Source organism: Phycodurus eques, chromosome 6 (genome assembly GCF_024500275.1).
Source record: "Phycodurus eques isolate BA_2022a chromosome 6, UOR_Pequ_1.1, whole genome shotgun sequence".
Lineage (NCBI taxonomy): Eukaryota > Metazoa > Chordata > Actinopteri > Syngnathiformes > Syngnathidae > Phycodurus > Phycodurus eques.
The window spans coordinates 24232180-24257215 of NC_084530.1; the positions used below are offsets into that span (position 1 = coordinate 24232180).

A 25036-nucleotide genomic window follows, 5' to 3' on the forward strand; every position below is an offset into this window, starting at 1 on the left:
AACGTTATGTAGCCTAGCAAGCTAGTGCTAGCACTAACGGTTGTACGTAAACATGCCGCCGTTCTGTCAAATCATGCTCTAAAGTTTCGGTGTGGGTGAAGTAATTTAATTAAAAATAAAGTAATTTAATTACAGTAAGTTAGCACCCATTATTTCTGTCATGTAACGTTAGTTTGAGTTGACTGATTAGAAAACACGATCTGATGAGAGCAGTGATTTCCAACCTTTATGGAGCCAAGGAACATATTTTACAATTGAAAAATCTCACGGCACACCAACAAAAAAAAAATGGCACAAAAAGTGGATACATTAATTACTGTATGTACTTCTAGCCATCTAATAGAAGACCATTTATCATTTGTTCTGTCTGTCACTATGCCTCACTCGCATAAATAGAGGAACAAAGATACATTATTTATTGCAAATATATTTTTTTTAGCAATTAAGTGCACAAGTATAAACAGTAAATGAACAGGTCATTTAAATAGACACATTCCTCCATCTTGTGATCGGTTATCGTTTTTTTAAACTCGATGATCGGCCCCAAAAATCCTGATCGTGTAAAGCCTATTTATTAGATTGTAAATTGTGGATAAAATAACATTCAAAGTTGAAAGTAATTAATACATTTGGCATTCGTTACTGCCAAATGAATAGCATGTATCTCCAAAATGTGTGAGTTTCTTGTTATTGTGTTTTTGTTACATTTTTTGTTTCAGAAATGTATTTTATTTTTTTCTGAAACAAAAATAAATTTTTTGTTTCAGAAAAAAAAGAAAAAGTAGTTTTAATACGCACGTACAGGGTAGTGTTTTTCCCTGCTTAACCGTTCTATTCATGACATTTATCAAATTTTATTCTCACAGTATTACCACATGACTCCACTTGTTTGAATGAAAAAAAAAATGCTCATGGATAACAAAAGAAAACGAAAGAAAGAGACTTAAGCGATTCCGTGCCTTTTTATTTAGTTTCAATTAAATCCAATACAAGCCCCTTATGTCTGGATGGCCAGGCAGTTTGAAATAATAGTGGCTCGGGCTAGAATTTAAAGTCATACCTCCAGGCAAAAACTCCAGCACACACACAGAATGAAAGTGTAAAATGTTTTTAATGTATATTTAACAACAAATACCCTGGTGACTATTGATGTTTGGTCTCAGAAGAACCCACTTCTCTCCCATATCTGAGGGCATGAAATCAAACCCCTCACACTTATTTTTCAGTTTTTTTTCTTCCTCAGTGTCTCTTTCACTGTCTCTCTTTAAACATTTATCTTCTGTTTTCTCCTTACAGGCCCTTTGTGCTTTGTAATGTTGATTTTTTTTCCCCCAGCTTTTGGTGCGCTGTGGTTGCCATTTATCTTTCGTCGATGCCAGCAGCTAGGAATGCATGAAATGTTTTCATATCAATGTGACTAATTGTCATGAGCTTGTGTTTATTCCCTAGATGTCGCTTGTGCCCGCTCTCAGAGGAAGCTTTGTGTGTACTGTTTGTGTCAACCAGGCATTAGTTGATAATTGTGTTAGATTGTTTTCGTACACAAGCACAGTGAAAGTCTCTTACTAAGCGCAGGGTCAAGCATCCAGTACCTCTGAATGTTCTGCTAATGCTCGGCCAGCATTCTTTTCCAAGACCTGCACAAGCTCCTGATGTTTGACAATGAGAAAGCTTGTTATCTCCCAACTCGGGATGGGATCTCCAATTTGTAATATTATCCAAGTCCCACTGGAGAAATTCAAGCCCTTCCCAAGCATTTCAGAAGATAAATGCACCGATTGGAAATGTCAAACATAAACACATTTGTCATTCAGTATTTATGTCCCATATTACAGCGAAGCCTCTATCAACTCCCTTAGACCTTTTTTCCCCCTGGTTCACACGCTTGTGATGTTCCCAAGGTGCGATGTTGTATAGAAGGAGTCAGACATGAGTTTACATCCTTGACAAAAGAGCTCAGAGATCAACATCTCTTCGATATGGAGTTAAAATATTTCCCAATCCTATGTTGCATACATGGGTCCTCAGTTCAGACATTTTGAGGTTACGAACGGCGTGTAACAAACTATTTGCGCGGCTGTGAAGAAGCCATGCTCCATTACCATTGTACTTATTTGTATGAAAAAAACACACAAAAAAAGTATTTACTGTAATTATGAGTAATCATTTTTAAATTATTTAGTAATAGACGACTGCACGTTCCTACGAGCATACGAATCTGGGTCATGTTGCCACCGTAGGAAAGGAACTCCTTTTGGTTTGATTTTCATAACCCCTTTTATTGACAGGGCAGATTTATAGAAATGAAACAAATGCCCAAAAGAGAGAAAACTGTTAGTTTCTTGTCACTCTGGGACTTTACACCAACTGCTAAATCTTATCTTTGACTGGACTACTAGGCCCAATCAATAATGCCATTGTTTTGTTTCTGGGGCACGCAGGATGCTGCGGGCAAGGTGCTGGACCGCTGGACCATCATGTCCCGAGAAGAGGAAATCATCACCCTGCAGCAGTTCTTGCGCTTCGGCGAGACCAAATCCATCGTGGAGCTGATGGCCATTCAGGAGAAGGAAGGTCAGGCTGTCACCGTTCCTTCCGCCAAGACCGACTCCGGGATTAGGACATTCATTGAGAGCAACAACAGGACGCGCAGCCCGGGACTACTTACGCATTTAGAAAATAGCAGCCCATCTAGCATTCACCATTTTGAGAATATTCCCAACAGCTTAGCCTTCCTTCTACCGTTCCAGTACATTAACCCCGTGTCCGCTCCCATGCTCGGCTTGCCCCCCAACGGACTGCCGATGGAACAATCTGCTCTCCGGCTTCGAGAGCCCAGCTTGCCCAACCAAGTGGAACAGGTGGAGACTAGCGAGTCAGACGTGTCCCTGTCGCCCTTCCGTACCGGCCAGAGTCCGAGCCGCGGAGCGGTCTGCGCCATGAACAACAACACTGAACCCAAAGTAGAGCCTAGTAACAGGGCGTCACCCATCTCGCCATCTCCGTCCCTCCAGCAGGCTCAGCAGCAGCAAACCCAGCAGCAGGGCCAACAGCAGTCCCAAAACCAGTCTCAGCAGCCCAACACACTGAGCGACCACCATGTTCACCACCACTTTGTCAAGGAGGAGCAGTCCAAGTCCATAACTCACACTTCATTTTCCTCCAAAATGCACCGCATGCGCCGCATGGGCTCCACTTCTCGCAAAGGCCGCGTGTGCTGCAACTCTTGTGGCAAGACCTTCTATGACAAAGGCACACTTAAGATACACTACAACGCAGTGCACTTGAAGATTAAGCACCGCTGTACCATCGAGGGTTGCAATATGGTCTTCAGCTCCCTGCGCAGCCGCAACCGTCACAGCGCCAACCCAAATCCCCGGCTGCACATGCCCATGCTGCGCAATAACCGTGACAAGGACCTCATCCGTGCCAACTCCAACTCTGGTACACCCGTCATCTCAAGTACCAAAAATGGTGGCTTCGCACTTACCAGTCCTGGCAGGCCACCGCTGGGCTTCACCACTCCACCAGTAGACCCTATGCTTCAGTCCCCACTGCAAAGCCCACTGGTGTTCCCCTCTCTAAAGTCAGTGCAGCCGGTGCAACCTGTGCCTCCGTTCTTTCGTACGCTACTTTCCCCGGCAGACCTAGTTAGTCCACCTGTTTCACTGCCCACAAGCCCCATTTTACCCACCACCACCAACAGTACCACACTGATGGACCAGCAACAGCAGATGCTGGCTGCGGCTGTGGCTTCGCACAATAATATTCACATGTCCGAGATGGGAGCAATGTCTCATAGAGTAAACGCATCTGGTGGCAATCAGGAGGGCATGACGGGCCCCGCTGACCCCACGCCCAAGAAAAAGCCTCGTAAATCCAGCATGCCCGTGAAAATCGAGAAGGAGGTGATTGACGTCGCAGATGACTACGAGGACAAGGACGAGGATGATGATGATCATATCAACCACAATCACCACCCTCCCTACTCGTCGCTTCTTCACAACACACACATCAAAATGAACGGAAACTACAATAGCAACAATAACAGCGGCACAGGAAACCACAGCGGCGGTAGCGGCCAGCAATCCCCTTCCCAAGATGAGATGAGCCCTGGGATTACTCTGCGTGGCATGATGAGACAAAGTGAAGACGAATGCCGGGAGGGAGGTGGCAGTGACAGTAGGGGTGAGCTCCGAGGCTCAAGCGACCTACGCTGTATGGACAGCTACACCTCTGAGGACCAAGACCACGAAAGAGACTTTGAGAACGAGTCGGAAAATTCAGACTCCAAGATGTATTACCGGGACGAGATGATGGATGTGGAGGAACAGCTGAAACACTCCAAAAGTGGTAAAGACCACAACGATGATGGCCGCGAAGAAGGCCATTTGAGGAAAGAAATGGAAGGCAAGGGACAACTATCGCCATCTCCCCACCAGGCATCTATCAAGATCAAGGAAGAGCTCAATGACCCCACTTACGACATGTTTTGCATGAGCCAGTACGGCCTCTACAGCGGAGGCATGGCGGCGGCGGCGGCTGCCGCCGCCAGTATGGCCGCCCTGCACGAGAGCTTCATCTCCTCGATGGGCTACGGTGCCAGCCCGCCCAAGTTCCCCACTTCCCAATCACCGGACGGAGACCCATGCTCGAGTCCGGACCCTAAGATCTGCTACGTGTGCAAGAAGAGCTTCAAAAGCTCCTACAGCATGAAACTGCACTACAAGAACGTACACCTCAAAGAGATGCACGTGTGCACTGTGGCTGGCTGCAACGCTGCATTCCCTTCCCGGCGGAGTCGAGACAGGTTAGTTCTTGCTGATTACTTTATTGTACGGTCACAGGTATTATTTTTGACACAGTCTTTATCAACATAGCTGCATCACAGCCGTAACCGAAGATCTGGCACTAAACCGCCTTTCCATTTTACCAAGACACCAGTGATGCAGAATTCTAGAACAAGAAAGCGATAAAACATCGGTGGCATTTACAGTATATGACAATCTTTGGACAATGAAATTGCGTTCGACACATTTCAGCAGAATTGACTGTTGGATGTTAAACTTCACAACCTGTAGTACAGAATGTAAAAAAAAAAGCTTATTGTTGTGATATCTGCTCTCTGTCTTAAAGCAGCACAACAGCCATAACAAAATATTTGGCTTTTTTTTTTTTTTTTTTAAACACAGAACCCAGTGAAGGCAGGAACTTTCCAGTCTCCGTTATTACTTTGTAGCTTCCTCCGAAGGTGGAATATTCCGTGCGTGAAAACGTCATTGTCTGAGAGTGACATTGCTTTCACTGCAACATGGTCGGGGAATCGATTGTTGGGTCAATTTTATAACCCTGTCCCAGCATTCCCTTTAATAAAGGCACAATCCAGCCTTTGGTACATTTCTGATACGAGCTCACAAAGCAGAATATTAACGTGAGTGCTGTTTATACAGTTCCACATAATGAGACAGCATTCCAGAACGAGACAATTAAATGCGTGAAAATGACAGTGTCCACTGGGACATATAAAATATTATATACAAGTGAGTGTCGGGTACTAAACTTCACACCCCTGTCCTGGGCACAGTTCAGCCTCTGTTCACAGCTCTGATATTACCTCTGAAAACAGAGTAGTGGTGAACTTCATAACACCCCACCTCCGTTCCATGTTAGGGCCATTTATACTGAATAGCGACCCGCAAAAAGGCATCTTCTCTAAACCCCAACTTTAAAAAGTGCATTAAATTCACCTGCATATTTTAGGTGTCAGCATGGAACACACACACACAAACTCCTTAGCCGTCAAGCCTCCAGCTGCAGTTTTGTTTACCTGCCCTCTCTCCTCTTGCATTGTCGCAGAGAGGTGAAGGCGCATGCATCAACATTAACAGCTGTTAGTCAAACCGCTGCATTTATTAGGGGAAGGTGAGCAGAGACCTGGACTTGTTAACACGTATCGCTCCCACCGCCGTGCCACAGAATATACAGTATGTTCACCGTAGCAGTGCCTGGCCCTCTCGAATGCGGAAGGTGAAGAGTTACGTCAGGCAAGAGCACACCCATGTATAGAATCCAAACCAGTTGTCTTTGGGGGGGGGGGGGGGGGGGTTACTGACCTTTTGGGTGTTTTGTTGATCTCAGACGTCATCTCCTGTACTCGTTCGGATGAGGAGGGACAGCTATTATTTGCTTATTCATAAAGAATAGATTTAGGAGGTGATAACCAGAAGTTAGGATTCGTGTCGTCATGGCAGAAACAGTTCGAAATATACTACTCTCCTATTTGGCTAATGCTTCATGAAAAGTCAAATCAAGGCATTCCTGGGATGTTATAGAATAACTGAATAGGGAACAGGGACTGAGCCCTGCCACAAATAGTGGAAAAAAATTTATATTAGTAACTATAATAGTAATTGACGCCCTCCCCTTAAAATGTCTATTTTAATACTTGAAAGTGTAATATTTCAACAACTATGATCCCAATATATTTAATGTTATTTCAAACTCATCTTACAGCATTACCCTTAAAAATAAATGGCTTACAGATATGACATACAAGGCTTCTCGCTTCCACATACTGTACTTCCTTGGACCAATGACTGTACTATTTTCCCATTTAGACAGGGCCTTCCCTGTCTAAATGGGAAAACTGTACGGTGCCATCTGGGGTACCTTAGGGCATTTCAGAAAGAGCACAGTAAAGGCGAAAGTGTGAGTAGCGTGAATTTGTGAATAGTGAAGTGCGACTATGGAATTGATCATTGTTTTGCATGGTCCTCGGTTCACGACGGTGTTCCTTTTCTTTCGGCATCGACGTAATCCCAATTGGTATCGGTAAGTGGGAACTGTACTGGAATAAATCACTAACCTACCTTAACGCAGCAGTTAAGTTATAAAGTAAATATTTGCATGAAACCACTTTTAGGCCATAAATACAAAACTAATTAAAAACAACGAATACAGCGGTAACTTGAGTGTTTTCAGACTACAGTTTCCAGCATTTTGACAGAAACATGAATGGTGTCCTCTTAAAAAAAATTCCAATCGGGAAGTGTTTTCAGGCTCCAAAATGCCCTTGTCATGTAAATGATGGGGCTAAGCGACAAGTTGAATACAACATTTTAGTAAAAAGCACCTAAATTCCCCATGTTCACTCTCAGTGCTTGTCTGACACTAACTCAGTCAGCAAATCATTTCTTAGTAAAGAAGAATTTCTGAGCAACAAACCTCTACACCTTGAACATATAGGCATAGTACAGTATGTTCTCAGTGGGAGATAAATTCCTGACAACATATGGGACAAATTACTCAAAGGAGCATTACAATAAGAGAAGCATGCGGGCTCACATCGACTCAGTCCCTTCAAACTGTGCTGATGACATAATGCACGTTTCAGTGTAACGACGGCAATAAAACGGCAATGCGATGCTCTCGTTTTCATAAAAGCCCATTTTAGTCCAAAGAGATTAGGAAATGTTGACATCACAATGCATGTTATTACTTTGAACGGAGATAAATCAGGTTCCATTCTTCTCGCCGCTAATTTTATTTACAGCCAATTGTGTGGCACTAACAGCTAATTGGCACTCATTTCTGCTAGTCCACCTCAGCGATTAATATAAAAGGTCCACTGGCCTGGATGTTAGGCTTGATATGCATGCTGCCATTTAAAATTTGGAAGAAGTATTGGCAAAGTATTAGGCTGAATCATTATCTGTTTTAATGCCATGCAGTGGAACAAAGAGCGTTCCTGTATGGGCTCTCAGATTAAAAACATTTCTCAAATAGTGGCCCGTAATTTGTAATCCACTTGAACAAATAAACACCTCTTTCCAAATAGGACGAAAAAAAAAAGAAAAAACATCGACTGATTAGAATCTTCCCGCTTCATTGACTGTTGTTCACGCACGGACAAACTGTTAAACCCATTTGAACTTTGTTGCTAACCAAAAATGCAGCACTCACCGAGGCACATTTAACAATCTCTCATATGAAGTACACAGTGGGTGGTGTGAAGACTAGTACACCAGTCGACGCTGACGTGATAACTCCACAATATTGATGGACAATATGCGCCCTTATTAAAGCAAAGCAAATTTATTTATATAGCGCATTACATACACAAGGTAACTCAATGTGCTTTACATGATTAAAAGCATTTAAAATACAAAGAAAAAAAACAGCTTATAAACATTTAATACAAAGAGGGGGGGGAAAAATGTGGTCATCAGCTCCGCCGAAGTCATTTCTGCATTGGTCATATCAATAGTCCTTTTTAGTTTTCGTTTTAAACTCCAGTTTCAGTGGACATATTGTAATATACTGTATGGGAAGAAAAAAAAATTATAATAAATCTAAATTAAAAAAGTTTTTGTTTAACAACATATTTTTTTAGTTCTTGGAATGTTTCACCTATTTATTTTTTGAATGGGAAAAATGTGTATTCTTACATTATGTTGTTAATGAAGTTAGAATACGGAATACTACAAGAATGAAGTAATTTTACAAAACAGTAAACGTGCTTGATGACTTCTGTATCTTCTTCAGCACTGCGATAATGATTGAAAAAAAACAAAAAAAAGTGGTTGCTTGTTTTCAAAAAAAATGTTGAGCTAAGATTAAATTCATATTCCTCCAGTTTAAAAGTATTATATGATTAAAGTCATATTTTGTCACTGAAAAATAAAGTGGAAACTTTATTTTTTTTTTTTTTGAGTGGAAACTCTGAAATTCATTTAAATGTCTATGCAAATTTTTTTTTAAAGCTTTTAATGACATAATTTTACGCGTTTTTCAAAAAAAAAAAACATTTTTACATGAAAGTATTACATTTTCCGCCCAACTTTTTTGTTACATCTGATTACGACATTTTTAACCGTTGCCCATATACTTGTTCAGAATATTACAAGAGAAAATAAGTGAAAGAAGAAAATGTAGATTTTAAACTCCTGATCGGTGCTATTATCATGACTGACAAGTATATGTCCCAATGGTTGCGTGAAAAGTGTCTGACAAGTCTGTCAGTGATGTGAAACTTAAAAATATATATACAAATCGATATACAGTACACTGTAATATTGTTAAACATTACTCTCAAAATAGAGCCCTCCCCCAACCACATGAGGAAATGCTATTTTGTGCCCGCGAGCCAGCACATTTTAATGCAGTGATTCTCATGAACTTTTTACACCAAGTACCACCTCAAAAAAAACCTGTAGTTTTTAAAAGTGTCCCCCCCCCCCCCCCCCCACCACCACCCCTGCCCTCTGCTGAGGTTAATAAAAAATGTCTTAGTTACCGTGGGGAGTTGAAAGAAAGACGCCACGTGATTAAGTGCGGCAAACCGTCATCATTATTAAACCCATTAATGGAGACACGAGTTATTCATCTCAATTTAATTTAGCATATTTTTAGCCTTCGCTTAGCTACTTGAACCTGTTCTTTTCACGCTGTACCACGGCGCCGGGGTAGTCCCTCGTTGCCGCAGGGCCGGCGCTAACTGAGAGAGAGTGAAGGTTAATTATGTTGGAGAGTTACGCCCGCACCCCCCCCCCCCCCACCCCCCCACCCCTTCATTCCACCCCAGCTCCTGCAGGTCCCCTCGCGGGATGTGAGGGCCCCTGCAAGCGCTCCTTCACAGTCTGTTTGTTCCTTATAGCATTGTGTTTTATATATATAAAAAGGCTGCGATGCTCAGAGAGAATAGTTACCATTGAATACATTTTACGATGTATTGCGAGGATCTAAATGAATGTACAAGGCCTTTAGAAGTAGGCGTCATCTGTAGCGTTCTAATTCCTGAGTCACACGCGAGGCCCAACTCATCGCTCTTCATCATAGATGGCACGGCAGTGAGAAGCAGCGGAGGGAGACGATGAATATCAATAAAATGCACGTCCTCCCACTTGTAGCGAAAGTTCATAACAAAGGCCAGAATGACAGCAAAGACAAAGAAGGAGCTCACGCTTGCTGACACAATCAAGATGAGCATGAAAGGTTATTAACGCCGGGGCGGGACAGGTGAAGATGTTCCACTCTTTTCGTCGTCCTCCTCCTCTGCACAGTCCAAATAAAACTTAAGACAGGGAGGAAGAGAGGCGAATTCAGAAGCGAGCTAATCAGAGCTATGGAGGGGGTGGGACATGTGGGCAGAAACTCGAAATCTGATAAATGAGGAGATTAGTGCGTGCTTGTGTATTCTGCTTTTTTTCTTTCAAATTATTATTAAATGTTATTTTTTTTGAAGTGACATGAAAATGTCTCTGTAGCGCTGAGTGTTTATGGTTTAAATATTACTAATCCATTTATTTTTAGTATCAGGGCCACATTTGGAAAATAAAATGTATTAGGAGAATTTAGTTTATTTAAAAAAAGTCATACTTTCTTTAAGAAAAGGTATTTTTTATCATGTATTTTTGAAGAAGAATTTTTTTTATACTATTTAGAAGAAAAGTTGTTTTTTTTAATATTGAAAATAGTTTGCAGTTTTTTTTTAAATTTAGGATAAAAGTTGTTTTCCATTTAGATCAAAACTTTTTATTTAAAGAAATGTCCCATTTCTTAAAGAGAAGTTGAATCGTGATCTGAAATTTTCTGGAGTTCTGTGTATTTAGTTTAAATATTAGTAATCCATTTATTTTTAGTATCAGGGGGAAACAATTACTAAGAGAAATGAGCAAAATCCTTGTTTGAAAGAAGTCATTTTTTAATTTAGAAAAGAAGTGGTATTTTTTTATATTTACAAAAAAAAAGTCATTCACCATTTAAAAAAAAATTTTGTTAAAAGAATGTGGATTATTTAGAAAGAAATATTCTTCACTCATTTTGTTGACTGCAATATTACAACATTAGTGTGGTATTCTTTTGAGGAACAAAATGTTAATTTAACAAATAACATTAGTCGGATTTTATCTGAAAGAAAAATGCTAGAATAAAGTCTTTTGGGAGTTTTGAAATTCATTTTTTCCCCTCATTCAATTCCCCTATCTCATAATTTATTTTTTCCTTGAAAAAAATAAACATTCTCACAAAACAGACAATTTACTAGTGTGGCCCTGATATGTAATGATATGCTTATAGAACTGTTTTTCAACACAATGTTTGTTTCAAGTAATATGGTGCTGAAGTTTTTTTTTTTTTCTTTCTTTCTCAAAGGAGTTACTGCAGACTGACTTAGAGCTTATTAGCAGTGAAGGTGTTGTTGTATTGAAAACAGAAAAAAATAGGTGTTGCAAAAAGGGCCCGCCTACCTGAGCATCATCAGCAGCATCGTCATGCTTGCGCTTAGAAAAAACTACACCAAATTTGTGGCTTTTTGGACACAGAAGCGGGATCCATTGTGGTGTCCCACTTCATTTCAAAAGAAAAAAAAAAACACCCAAATCCACTGACATACTGCCAAACATCTACGCGTGTACAGTGTAAATCACGAGAGCACTAACGCTAACACATGGGTGCGGCCTCACAATCAAAGGCTAAAATCCAACAAAAGGATTTATGCCGTCTTTTTGATCCTCTGTATGGAAGCGTGATATTGTCCGCAATACACACAGTACAGTAGGCACATGAAAACACACACACACACACACACAACGGCCCAATCGATTGGCCACGCTTTCTCCCCCACTTTCTTCCTCGTTGCTGACGATGCTCGAGTGGACGGGCTCGCGCTTGCCTGCGTGACGGAAAAGGGTCCCTCAAATGAATGTATTTCTACCTCTTGCAGGACAATGTCGGATAGGGAAGTAAATAATTAAAGGAAAGGGACCCTTTTTGACTGCACCACCCTGCCACTGCTGGTAAGCTCTACTTATCCATTGTGACTCCATACAGTATGTGCCCCATATTTTTTTTTTACTGATAAGGATTTTGTTTTTATTTCTCACCTCCCTGCATGGAAATCCCTTACATGTAAAGGTGTTTGCATACTATTTTTGCTTTTGTGCGATCATGTTGGGCCTGGGCTTCTTGTCTACTGCAGTTTTGTATTGTGAAAAGTATCACCCCCCCCACCACCACCACCCCACCCCCCTGCCCTCATATAAAGCCCGACAAACTGAAGGCAAAGCAAACGCATTGAATTTTGATGTTTTTTCTTTCAGGCATTTTGCACCCCTTTCGCATGGCTTTTTGTGTCTTTACTGGGGGGGGGGAAAAGCTTAGTAATCCCATCCTGGCATCCGCATGGGACTTTCTGTCATCATATCGAGCACGTTATACTCCACGGTTTGCCTTGTAAAAACAATACACCTACACGTTGAACTTAATTAAATCCAGAGTGACATAAATACATGTTCATTTGGGCGCGCTTGCTAATGCTGCCAGGGCCCGGTGCTAATACGCTATCCAGTTCCCCCTCGATTATCACATTACTGCGGCTCGAATCAATTGATAAACTCCCGTTCAATATGGCCCGACTATTTAATTGAGTCACAGTCTATTGGATTTGAGGGCCGTGCACAGTGCAGACATGCTGACAGCAGTAAACACTGGCAGGATGCTGTCCTGTGCTCTCTCTGTCTGTCCGCACTATGCTGAGATGTACAGTAGCAAGCGACTATTAGGGGTAAGGCACGTAATTAGGCGGGAGGCATTTATTTATCCAAATGCAGAATATATATGACTAGAGATTATATATAATTGAATTCTTGTGGTATGGAAGACATAACTTCTCATATTCCCCCTTCAAGTTCTTCCAAAGTCGTTGGTTTGGTAAAATAGACTTGCTCCCTTTATCATGGAACATGCACAAAAGAATTTAAAAAAATATTACAACAAATAAGGAGTTACTTTTCAATCACCCTGTGTGTGTGTGTGTGTGTGTGTATATATATATATATATATATATATATATATATATATATATATATATATATATATATATATATATATATATATATCGGGGCATGGTGTCTTTTAGAGCGGTGTCAATTGAAGAATTAAACTGCGTGGCTAAAATATGGAGGATGAGCACTCATTCTGATGTGTTTTTGTTTCTTCGCATTAGGCACAGCTCCAACATTAACCTGCATCGCAAACTGCTGACCAAAGAGCTGGACGACATCGTTCTGGACCCCCAACTCACGCCGCTGCCCAAGGACTTCCGAGCCGAGTTATTGGCCAAGATCTACGCCGGGCACCACCACCACATGGCTTTGGAGCAGATGGGCGGGATGGCTTTCCGTGGCTTCGGGCCCGCCGCCGCCTTGATGCACGCCGCACATTCCCCCACGAGCAACGAGTATACCCAGCACCCTCTGCACCAAGACCTGAAGAACCACCACCACCGCGGCTTCTCTCGGGGCCGGCCGGACGACTACGTGGTCTTGGACCTGAGCACCGCCTCCAGCATCCAGTCCAGCGGCAGCATCCACTCCTCGCACGAGTCCGACGAGGGCAGCGACGAAGGCATCCTATTGGATGACCTGGAGGAGGAGGATGAGGATGAGGAGGGTATGGAGGATGACGAGGAGGGCAACAGCGACGGGGAGGATTGCGACAGGGGCCGTGGGGATGAAAGCGGAGAAAAGAGAGGACGAGGCGCGCGCTCGGAATCGCCGTTCCACCTCTCGGCAGATAACGGCGGCGGGGTCGTCTGCAACATCTGCCACAAAATGTACAGCAACAAGGGGACGCTGCGCGTGCACTACAAGACGGTGCACCTGCGCGAAATGCACAAGTGCAAGGTGCCCGGCTGCAACATGGTGTTCAGCTCGGTGCGCAGCCGCAACAGACACTCGCAGAACCCTAACCTGCACAAGAACGGGCCCTTCGCCACACTCATAGATTGAACCTCCTCCAAAACCACCTCCCTTCTCCAGGACCACCGCCGCCTGTGTCCCGAAAACCCTGACTTTTCCTCCTTTCGGAAAGAACAATCACTCAAGCGAGGACTTCATGCTTTATTTTCTTTTTTTTTCTTTTTGTTAGGTTTGATTGTCATTAACTTCTTCCCCCCGTTTTATCTCCAAAGAATCTATCAAACCTCTTATTTGTGACGTTGCCTGCAGACAAGATAGTATTGAGGAAAAAAAATAAACTTCTTGTTGTATTTGTGTAATGATAGCTTTTAAACGAACACCCCTTAAAACGGAGGGGGAAAAAAGCATGACAGCTTCATTTGTAAATAATGTCCCCGAGAGGCTTTTTGGTGTCAGACTTATGTTGATGGTCATTTGTTCCTCTCTCTTTCTTCTTCTTTTTTTTTTTTTTTATTTTTTTTTTTTTGCTTCTGTCGTTTACGGTTTTATGTTACAGTCCAGTACAATACTTCCAGCTTTAGGCAAGAAAGAGGTAGCATCTTCACTATCTTGAGTCATTTTATCAGTACAGGGGGGAAATGGGGGGGGAAGACAATATCATGCGAATTACTTTGTTAGATATCCTGAGGTGGCCGGCATGCTCTTTGAGGCTCCTACACTGATATCATTGTTTTCTATTGATTTTTTTTTTCCTTTTTTTTTTTTTTCCCCCCCTTTCATGTTTATGAGCTTTATTAGTATACAATTCAGTTTTTTGCACTTTGCATCTATACGAGGGGATGTGTAATATTAGTAGAAGTGAGGACTTTTTTTTGCAATGGTGAGTGAAGAGATGTGCTGTTTGACGGTAAACTTTAACATACTCGCACCAGTTTCCTTTTTGCACGTGGCCAAGTAAAAAGAAAAAGAAAAAAAAGACAATTCCCCTATAATGCCGTCACTTACGTAGGGTACACACATACCTATAATTTGATCATTTTCTTTCCTATTCCGATCAAAGTCTCTTAAAGATTATCCTGCGTGATTGTCCCGTGGTGTGGGGTGCGTTAAGATATTTTCCACCCCAATCTGCTCGGAAAACAGTTGAGGGTCGACAACTGTAAATGTTAAACCTGTTCAATACTTACGATTGCAAATCCTTATGCGAGTGGTTATCACCAAGTTCAGCCGAGAAAATCGGTTCAGGTGTTTAAAAAAAATAATAATAATAATTTCGGGGAAAAAAAAGTGAATAAAATAAAATTGGTATGTGTGCACCCCGCTTCCACAACAAAAACAAAGAAGGGCTAATTCATTGAGTAACATAGTCAAACAAGAACTGTCCTCACCAAATGGAATCGTAACAAAATAGTCCTTCCACTGTGACCAAACTAACACAAAAAGCTCTTTTGGTATTAATGTACTTAAAACCCCCTTCGATTGATATGATGCACTTGAGTCTTAAAAAAAAATAATTTTGCTGTGACATCGTCAGCTGCAAATCTGTGAGAAAAAAACAACAAAAAACAAACAAACAAAAAAACACTTACACGACTATCTTATGGTACAATTACATCCAGTGGTCCAAGTAGCCAAGGGAACGGGGTATTTATTGATGGGTAGAGATGTGTTAATTAAGTCCAGTATTTTTTCCTTTTTATTTGGGGGAGGGGGAAAAGAAAGAAAAAAAAAAAAAAAAAAAAAAAAAAGAGTTCCTTCCTCCTTGGTTTTAACAGTGTCTGAGCAATGCCATGTGTTACTATACAACAACCTTTTTTGTGTTACTTGACTTGGTGCTACACACAGAAGGACAAATTATGCAGTGTTACGTGGTGATCTATGTACAGTATTTACAACACCTACCCATTTGTTTCATAGTACAGTAAACACCGTGAGTAACTGACGCCCCCAAAAATATGTATAATCGCCGATAAGAGTTTAAACCATAAATATACCACAAACGATCAACTACTACTCATTTTGAAGTCCTCTTTTCCAGAATTGCCCATGAAATTATAAGAAACAAATGCACCTGAAGTGCATGTGTAATAACAATTGCCAAGCAATAACGAGACGCCAGTCATTTGTTAGCTTGAACTTTTTAATACCACTCATACACATTCGGCGAAGACTTTTCCTTAACTTCCACTAACAACCCAGGCTAAACTTATCTCCTCCCTGACATACAAAAATCTTAAAATAGTCGAGATGCATCACTTCAACATGCTTCCATCCATCCATTTTCTGTACCGCTTCATGCTGACAAGGGTCACGGGCGTGCTGGAGCCTATCCCAGCCATCTTCGGATACACCCTGAACTGGTCGCCAGCCAATCGCAGGGGAACATACTTCCTTGAGACTAATTATTACTTTCCTATTAGTGTTAGCATTAGGGAGGCAGGTGAGCCGGCACCAGCCCACCTGACTTTTGGGCAAGAGGCGGGGTACGCCACGGACTTTTCGCCAGTCAATCGCAGGGCACATGTCGACAGACAACCAATCACGATCAAATTCGAGTCTTCAATGAACCGAACATGCAAGTTTTGGGAATTTGAGAGAAAGCCGAAAATAAAACCGATGCAAGCCCAGATTCAAACCCCGAACCTCAGAATTGTGACGCAGACGTGCTAACCACTCGTGCACTGTGCTGCCTGTTTTTCAAAAAAATAATAATAATTCAATTTAAAAGACACAGTAGTAGTACAATGGCGAGCCGAACTGCACAGTGCTTTGTGTAAACGTGGCTTAAATGTGCTGAAACCGTCAGTGACCATGCTGCTGGTCCAAATGAATCTTTTAGATTCAATTCCACACAGTTGAGCGGAGGACTGTTCTTCACTGTTTTCACGTCACTGAGCGAATGCGTATGGTGTTAATGTAGCTCGCGCGGGATCACAGATTAAACACGCAAAGTCGGTTTGTATAGATGCTTCCTTCTTTTTCTTTTTACACTCGTCTTAATTTGAACTGGAACCTGTGAAATGTCAACAGTCTTAAAGAAGAAGAAGAATAAAAATGTTGTAAATTCATATTGCTGATGTTTTGTGCCAATCATACTTTAGCGTTTTTAGGTAGTACACTTGAGGACCTGCGTATACGTCTTAAAAAGGCCTGAGTCGCAGCGACGCGGCAACGCAAAGCCGGATGTATTGTATGTGCTTTGCCGGGGAGATAATGGTGAGTTTCGAAGCCTCGTCAACACTGCAAAAGTTACTTAAAAAGGTGTTTCCCATTTACAGACAAGAGGGGAATAAGCGGTCCTCTTTCATTCCCCAAAAGAAAACAATCCTTTGCTCTTTTTTTTGGTTTGTTTCTGTATCATAACTGTCCATGTTTTTTGGTTCGTTTTTTTGTTGTTGTTGTTGTTGCTGCATAAAATGCATAAGGGTTTTGGGATGTAAATGGAATTTTATTCATATTTTGTCCAAATACCTCTTGTAATTTGTATCAGAATTCTTGTACAATTTTTATATTAAAGATTTATCAGTCACTGGCATTTTGTCATTGCATCTCATTTAGCTTTTTGTATGGTGCTACACAAAATGTTCACACACTCAGGTGTCAATCAGAGTGTGATATTTCAGCAGGTTTTCCAGGGCTCTTTAATTACCGAAAGATAAAAGTCCTCGGGGAACAGGCTATCTTGACCAATTATTGGACGATTAGATTAAAAGAGTTAATAAAAGGCTGAGCGGCATGAGGCAAAGCCGCTGCTAGCATTTGCAAATAAGCAGGATGGTCATTGGAGGAGAAAAATTGCATAGAATACCTTAAATTGAAACAGTAAAGACTTTGTATACACATCATATACTTTATAACAAAAATAAATTAAAACAATAGGAAAAAACAGGCATATTTTTAATGCAATTAGGAACATCAAATAGGTGATATTCAATTAGAAAGGTCCAGGTCCATTTGTTTCAAAATACTTTAACTAATAGAACTAATAGAAATTGAATTAATGTTTAATTAACTTAATTAACCGTTTTAACAATCCTAACAGTCAAAATAGTGTAGAAAGATGACAACTACTGCGATAAAGAGTCACACCAAAAATGTGGCGCCGATGCACCTTACACGTCTCATTTTGTCTTAAAAGAAGTTGGCTACGAAGGTGAGTTAAATGTTTGCTTTGATGAATGCTACAATTATTTTAATTGTTTTTTTTTTAAAAATGTGTTGCATAGAAACCACTACAGAAAGATCATATGCTTTATATGATCTTTCTGTAGTGACAGATTCTATAAAGCAAAATTTAATTCAGCGTACATACACGCCATTAGGTCACTGCCTTCACATTACATCCAGCACTAAATGGCTGACAACGTGTTTCTACTTTTGAAGCATTTTTCCTTTTTAAAAAAATTCCACTCTTTTCCGGGCATTAGAATTTTAAGTTTCCACTAAACCTCATAGGCAAAATGAACTTGCAATGAACACAAATGACCCAAACTTATCAACGCTTTTCTTTTTCAAATATATTTGTAACAATTTGTATTACTGTATGTGGAAACAAGGATCTAAAACTGCACTAATCTGTTACTACAGAAAATAAGGTAGACATTTTTAAAGACATTCCCATTTTACTGCAATTTTACCTAAATTAATTTATTAAATTTGTAATTAATAGTGACTTGGAAATATAGCAACATTTAATTCAATGTACACGCACGTGCGCACGCACACGCACACACACACACCATGGCACCCAGCGACTGTATTGAGTGGCAATCAATTTCCATTCAAGACTAATTGATTGTAACTGATTGAAATTAGCTGACAAATCTCAGCGCACGAGGTGTGCAATCCAAAAGATGAATCTGAGCGAAGATACTTGATTTTCCATCTGAAAAGTAAACTAAGATAATTTTCTCTTGCCTAATACGCACAAAATCCTTTTTTTCTCTCTCCGCGTCATTGATTTAGTTCTCCACCAGTGAGGTCTGCAATGCTGGCTAATGCTATTGACGAGCCATCAGTCTTGTCCAGAAGTGTGGAGGCTTGCAGCTCTCCTTCCAAGGCAAAGAAGAGCGGGGAAGCCGAAAGAAAGCGAGGAAGAAGGGGAAGAGGGGAAAAAGAGGAGGGGAAGGGGAGGGTAGATAGAACATCAATGGACAGTGATGGAGAGCGGGGAGGAGGGCGAAGATGCAAGCGCAGCAAGCAAGACTCACACCCCTGTCCATGGTTTGGGAACACTAAATTAGAAAAAAGACAAAAGGGATGAGGAGAGGGAGAAACTGTAAACAGCCGCATCGATCCAACTAGTGTCGGGCAAATCAAACCATTAGGAGCCCGGAACGTCTCGCACCTGCTGGAGGAGCCAGGCGGAGACGCACTCCAGTGAACAGGAAATGTTTGCAGCAACACAGCGCTGAGAAACACGCATTAAAATAAGCCAAACCATTTTGAGCCCCGATTCCGACCAAAATCAAAAGATGATTTTGGGAAGACGATCCTGTGGGGTGAGGTGTGCTTAGAGTAGTGTTTTCAAACTTTTACTGAGCAAAAGCACATATTTGACAGTGTTTTACAAGTATCGCAAGCAAAAATGTCACGTATATAGTGTATATAGTGTACGGTGGCGCCTTGACGTACGAGTGCCCCAACCTTCGGTTTTTCAAGTTACGAGCTGCTGCTTGGTCTGTTGCGAGCCAAAATGTGAGTTGTGAGTTCAAGTGGAAAAAGGGACCAATTGAAGGGAAACTAAAGCTTTTTTTTAATTTAATTATTTTTCAAAAATACAGTGTATGTGGGTGGCAAGGTGGCCGACTGGTTAGAGCGTCAGCCTCACAGTTCTGAGGACCCGGGTTCAATCCCCGGCCCCGCCTGTGTGGAGTTTGCATGTTCTCCCCGTGCCTGCGTGGGCACTCCGGTTTCCTCCCACATCCCGAAAACATGCATTAATTGGAGACTCTAAATTGCCCGTAGGTGTGAATGTGAGTGCGGATGGTTGTTTGTTTCTATGTGCCCTGCGATTGGCTGGCAACCAGTTCAGGGTGTACCCCGCCTCCTGCCTGATGACAGCTGGGATAGGCTCCAGCACCGCCGCGACCCGAGTGAGGAGAAGCGGCTCAGAAAATGGATGGATGGATGGATGGATGGATGGACGGTGTATGTGCCAACCTTTGTCGAAAGACAGTACAGTGGACAGACGCATACTTGCTTTTCGGCACCCACACATTTACCTATTTGCAGATTAAAAAAAAAAAAATTAATAATAATAATAATAATTTAAACTTTAAAACATTTTTTTCAGTTTACTTTCAATTTTTTTTATTAATAAATTTTTCTTTTTTTTTTTCTGTGCAAGGGAACCAACCCCAAACACGCTTATTAGAAGTTAACTTTTTTAGGTTAAAAAAAAAAAAATGCACCTCTTTCCTTTTGTTTGTTTGTTTTCTATGCACTTATAATAGGCATCAATTATTTGCGCTATTCCCTATTGCCTTCAAATAGCATAGTCCACTGTATTCTGCTTTTGTGGAATAAGAATAAAACAGAATAACAGATCAATCTTCATCCATCTCAGAGGGCCGCCATATTGGGCAATATCACCCTCGCTTGTCGACCGAAATTAAAGACAAACACGTTACTTCTGCTATATATGGAACGTCACGTGACCAAACATGAAAAACAGGTTTGCAAACTCCCTGTGTATGCTGCGACACCTAGCAGAGCTACGGGTTGGTGACATAATGATTTCGAACTGAACTGTGAACTCAAATTGTCAGGTGTAAACTAGTTGTCAGCCAGCGACAACTGCTTTCAACACAACAAGGCGGGAAAAGTGAGTGATGGGTGTTCATGAGTGTTGTACCTCTGCACCTGGATGAATTAGGTGTTGCCTTTGACCTCGTCTGGTGAAACGTATGAAACATGTCGGGCAGAGACAACTGCTTTCAACACAACAAGGTGGGAGAACTGTTCTGGGTTTCCGCTCTTTTCTTTCACAAAACCACCTCTCTGATACTACCTCTGAAGTCCGTAAATTTGCGGGTCACTGTGGCCGTCGTGTGAAGTGGCATATAAACCAGCTGATTTCAACACTAAAATGCAGAAGTGGTGTAAAAGTGTGAACACTTTGCCGGCATTGCGGCATTACCTTAAACATGAGTGTTGTCCCGTCTTTGTTTCAGCTGTGTTACCACCCCAAAAGCTGACAAAAATCACAGGACGACTTTGACATAATCTGGTGTAACCTTTAAAAAAAAAAATGATTGTAAAATTGCTTTCATGAAAAAAATCGAGGTGAGCGTCGGCTGTTTACGCCCATGTTCAGGCTTTCCGCTCCTTCCTTGCGCACAACCGCCGTCTGCCCCCTGCTACGGGTCTGATACTACCACCAAAGCCGGAAAAATCCGGGTCGACATCATCACCTGTCGGCCAGTGACAACTGCTTTCAACACAACAAAGGGTGAGAAGAGATAGATGTCCGCTCCCCTGTTCCAACTCTGCGCTATTCCCTTTCACACAACCACCATCCAGCCTCCGATACTACGTTTGAGGCTGGCAAAATCAAGGGTATAAATCAACCACCACAGTCATGAAAAAGTCTGTAAATTCCTGGCTTTGAGAGGCAATGTGAAAGGGGCTAGTAAGAGACACTTACATTTGAAAAATCTTTACCTCGACTTATGCTGGGATGTGCTAGCGCGGCGAGAAACGAAAGGGTTAAGCGAGAGAGGAGGCCGGACGGCAGAAATGAAAAAAGCCCTTTGGCAACCCTGGGACAGAGGGAACGCTGAACTCATCACAAACTCCTCCGCTGGCATCCGCCGCTGCATAATGACCCCGACAAGACGGGAATCCCATTTAATTAAAGTGAAGGGAGATCAGTTAAGCAGATGGATGCCGACAAATATTAGGGGAAATAGAATGTTTAATGGCCTGTGCACTTATCGCCGGCTATTTTCCGCGCCCGGACCCGAACTGATAAACAGGACGGGGAGTCTTGTTAATCAACCTTACAACCTCTAAAGCCCGAGATAAGAAAATAATTCGGGATCTTTGTAAATTAGCTTGAGATGTGGCTAGCGCTCTGGGCCGAGCGGCGAGGAGAATTTCTATCAGGGTAATAGCCTTGCGCCGCCGTGGAGAACTTCAGGGCCGCAAAGGAGGAAAGATATTTTTATGCTATTTGCTTGATATTTTTTTTTTTTTTTATATTATAGTTGGGGTTTGACCCTCTTTGCAGGAACCCTGCCGTGCTCTTATCGGTCACATGGGAGAGTCAACCGCCTACGTGGAATTCATCTCCAAGGGGGAATTGGCGAAGGTGGCCCGCTTGAGGAGGTTAAGAGGAAGGTTACCCCCATAAATTCAAATATAAACATGTAGGAAGCATTAGGGTGTTCATCAGATAACAAACTGCAGGTATGTTCAAATTCACCTACATTACGTAAACTCTTATTTTCACACACGCGCTCACATTTTATTAACATTTTTAAACATATCTGTCTTGTGTTTAACATCTCTCACACTTATTTTTAAGATTGGATCTTTCACAAAAGCAGTTTTTACGCGACTTTACAGCAAAAATATTTCCACACAGTGCTTAACAGATGTATAGTATTAGAGCACTCGTCCTTAAAAAAAACAGAAGAGAGCATTCGAAATCATAAAATCACTCTTTCAATTTTAGTGAGCTTTCGATGCCTAATAATTTTGAACAGCAATGAGGGATTTCAGACAATAACTACAAAACTCTCTCTCTCTCACAAATTTTGAATTTTAATAAAGAAATAATGTTTTACTATTTTTCACAGTTTATTTATTTATTTGTAAATAAAATTATTGGATAATACTCTTTTAGCATGAAACATTTTAAAGAGATTCTACATACGGCTGTATTAAGTATTAAAGAAATTAAAATGTTGTTCATTTAGGACTCTTTGGCATAAACATTACATTGGATCCTTCTCTAATACATCTAATACATGTTTACTGTACAAAAAATAGGAGGATAACCGGTGAGATACGTTTTCTAGGATGACGATTGTCTATTTTTTCTACTATTTATCTCTCTTTTCCCCCAATGTTATCCTCTAACTGTTTTGTTCTGTGGCTGTTTGCAGTTTTTGTTACAGTTAAGTTCAATGTATTTATAGCCTGGTCAGTTGCTGAGTTACAGTGTATTTTATTTGTTTAATGGGTGTTTTCTCATTGGAAACTATATATTTGGAAAATTATTCATGTCCCTGACAATTTGCAAATGCAATATGTTACAGCCTTCCAAATGATCCTGGTAACCTTTTGCATCGAGAACAATCTGATCAACTTTAGATTGTTGGGTATGCTACATAGAGAAAAAGTATGATTCATTTAGTCCATGGAATTTTACTGATGTCAAAATGTAAGAAAAGTACGATTCATTTAAATAGAATTTTTAAAAGAATAAAAACAATGCAAAATAGCATTTATTCATATGCACAGTATTGAATACATTTCAGTCACCACTTTTTTTCACACACCAGATTGAAGGTAATTACATGGTGAAACATAGACATTTATCATTGGTGCTTTGGGACTATAACCCCCCCCCCCCGAGCCAACCCCACCCCCCTACGTACCGTCGGCCATCGAGGGGCTGGCAGGTTTTGATCGGAGACCAAATGCTGGACGCGAAAGCTCAGAGTGCTGCCGTATGTCAGGGTCTGCCCCATGCCACCCTAACTGTCTGGTGTCAGACTGCAAACACATTGTGGCCAATTATTGCTTCAGTGCACACATGCATAATAAGCTGAATATCCATGGAGAACGTCCCAGATTGCAATGGGTCACACCTGGTTATGCTTCTTCTTCCCTCTCGCCACCCCTCCTCTCGCTACGCTCGCCGGTTCCCACACCGGCGGCATCTGGAAGCCATTGGCGGCAGAGTCACAGCGAGCCATAAAGCCCTCAAATGCTCACAAAAAGGCACGCGGGCTAGAACGTCAAACAATGTTGGCCCAACGGGCTAGAACGTCAAACAATGTTGGCCCAACGGGCTGCCAGCAGACACAGCGCATCTTGAACCCGAACAAACCCCACTGCTCATTCTTTATCCGCCGTGAACTATTCCTCCCCCCTCGCTCGCTTGCAAGCACCACCTGGGAATGACTTTCACATTTTTAGACCCTAAATGGAATTGGGACTGATCCTTGTCCGAGCTCAATGGGACTCGAAATGGACGTTCACATGGCAATAGCATTTTGGAGCCCAAAAAAGTCAAACGTTTGAAAACGGTACTCAATGCCAGTTTTCAGAATCCTGCATCCGTATATGCATGTTGAGTCGGGATGTAACAGTAAACAAAGAAATCCAAGTTGTGTACCTTGATTTTTAAAAAGTGGTTCACACCGGGTACAGTAAGGCCTGGCATACAAAAAAAAAAAAAAAAGAAAGAAAAAAAATCGGGCTGTGACCAAGGACAATAAATTCCAAAATACTTTGTTTTATAAAATTATGCCATAAGACTATCCTGTGGTTTGAGGTGGGTTAAGAGTGAATCCGTCCCAATAATAGACGAGAAACATCACCGCAACTTATCCGGTAGCTAGTGTTTCTTCTTCTTCTTCGTTTTTGTTAGATCACATTTGATCACACGAGATTTCTGTCTTGGCGGACTAGATTCAAGATCAGTGGTGGAACAGAATCTTTGTGTGCGTGGTGTTCTGTGTTGAGATTATTGGAGCACACCACACACAGTACGAACAAAATTGTTAAAGGCCTGCTTTTTAAAATTTTCCTCTGGGGGCTGTAACAATCCTTACATTGAGTACCAGGCCTGCGGGAATAAAATGCAAACCACAAAAGGGCTTACCTTTGGTTTTAAAAGGAACGCAGGTGTTTGATCCATCAATCGACCAGTACATTTCCAAGGATGTCCATTTCCGTGCCATTCTGTGACTCTTCCAGTCTCTCTGTATCTCTGTTGTAACCTGCTGTGGACGCTCTCAGCTCTGTGGACAGTCTCTTTATGAAGCCTCGCAGTGGCGAGGTACTGTTCATCAAATGTTAGGTGTCGTCTTGATCTTGTGATGTAGAAATGCGCTAAGCATGATGAAGAATACTGTTTAGATACCAATTATGATTGAACCAGGAAATGTATTGGCCCCTTCATGGATCAAACACCTGTTGTGAATATTGTCATTCAGTTCCTTTTTTACTGTTGAACAGTTGGAAATGTGCATTCAAAAGTTTGGCGAAGTTCAAATTAAGTTCCCCTCTAAATGTTATAGTGCATTTAAGCTTCATCTGGAAATTTGTGGAAAAGTGTATTCAATATGTACGATACTGTATTGTATTTAGTTTCTTTGAGG

General features: G+C 41.5%; 1 protein-coding gene across 4 annotated transcripts in view; it reads left to right on the plus strand.

Annotated features, from left to right (window-relative positions):
- bnc2 (basonuclin zinc finger protein 2) overlaps nt 1-17223 on the plus strand; it is a 207134-nt gene extending 189911 nt beyond the window's left edge. For 3 of the 4 annotated variants that reach the window (XM_061680318.1, XM_061680319.1, XM_061680320.1), the window contains 2 exons: nt 2442-4810; nt 13004-17223. In XM_061680318.1, coding sequence (XP_061536302.1) covers nt 2442-4810; nt 13004-13787 — 3153 coding nt within the window. In that variant the 3' untranslated portion in view covers nt 13788-17223. Of the gene's footprint in view, nt 1-2441; nt 4811-11722; nt 11796-13003 lie in introns of all 4 variants that reach the window. The other variant, XM_061680321.1, reaches the window with a different exon arrangement.
- The last annotated feature ends 7813 nt before the right edge of the window (nt 17224-25036 follow it).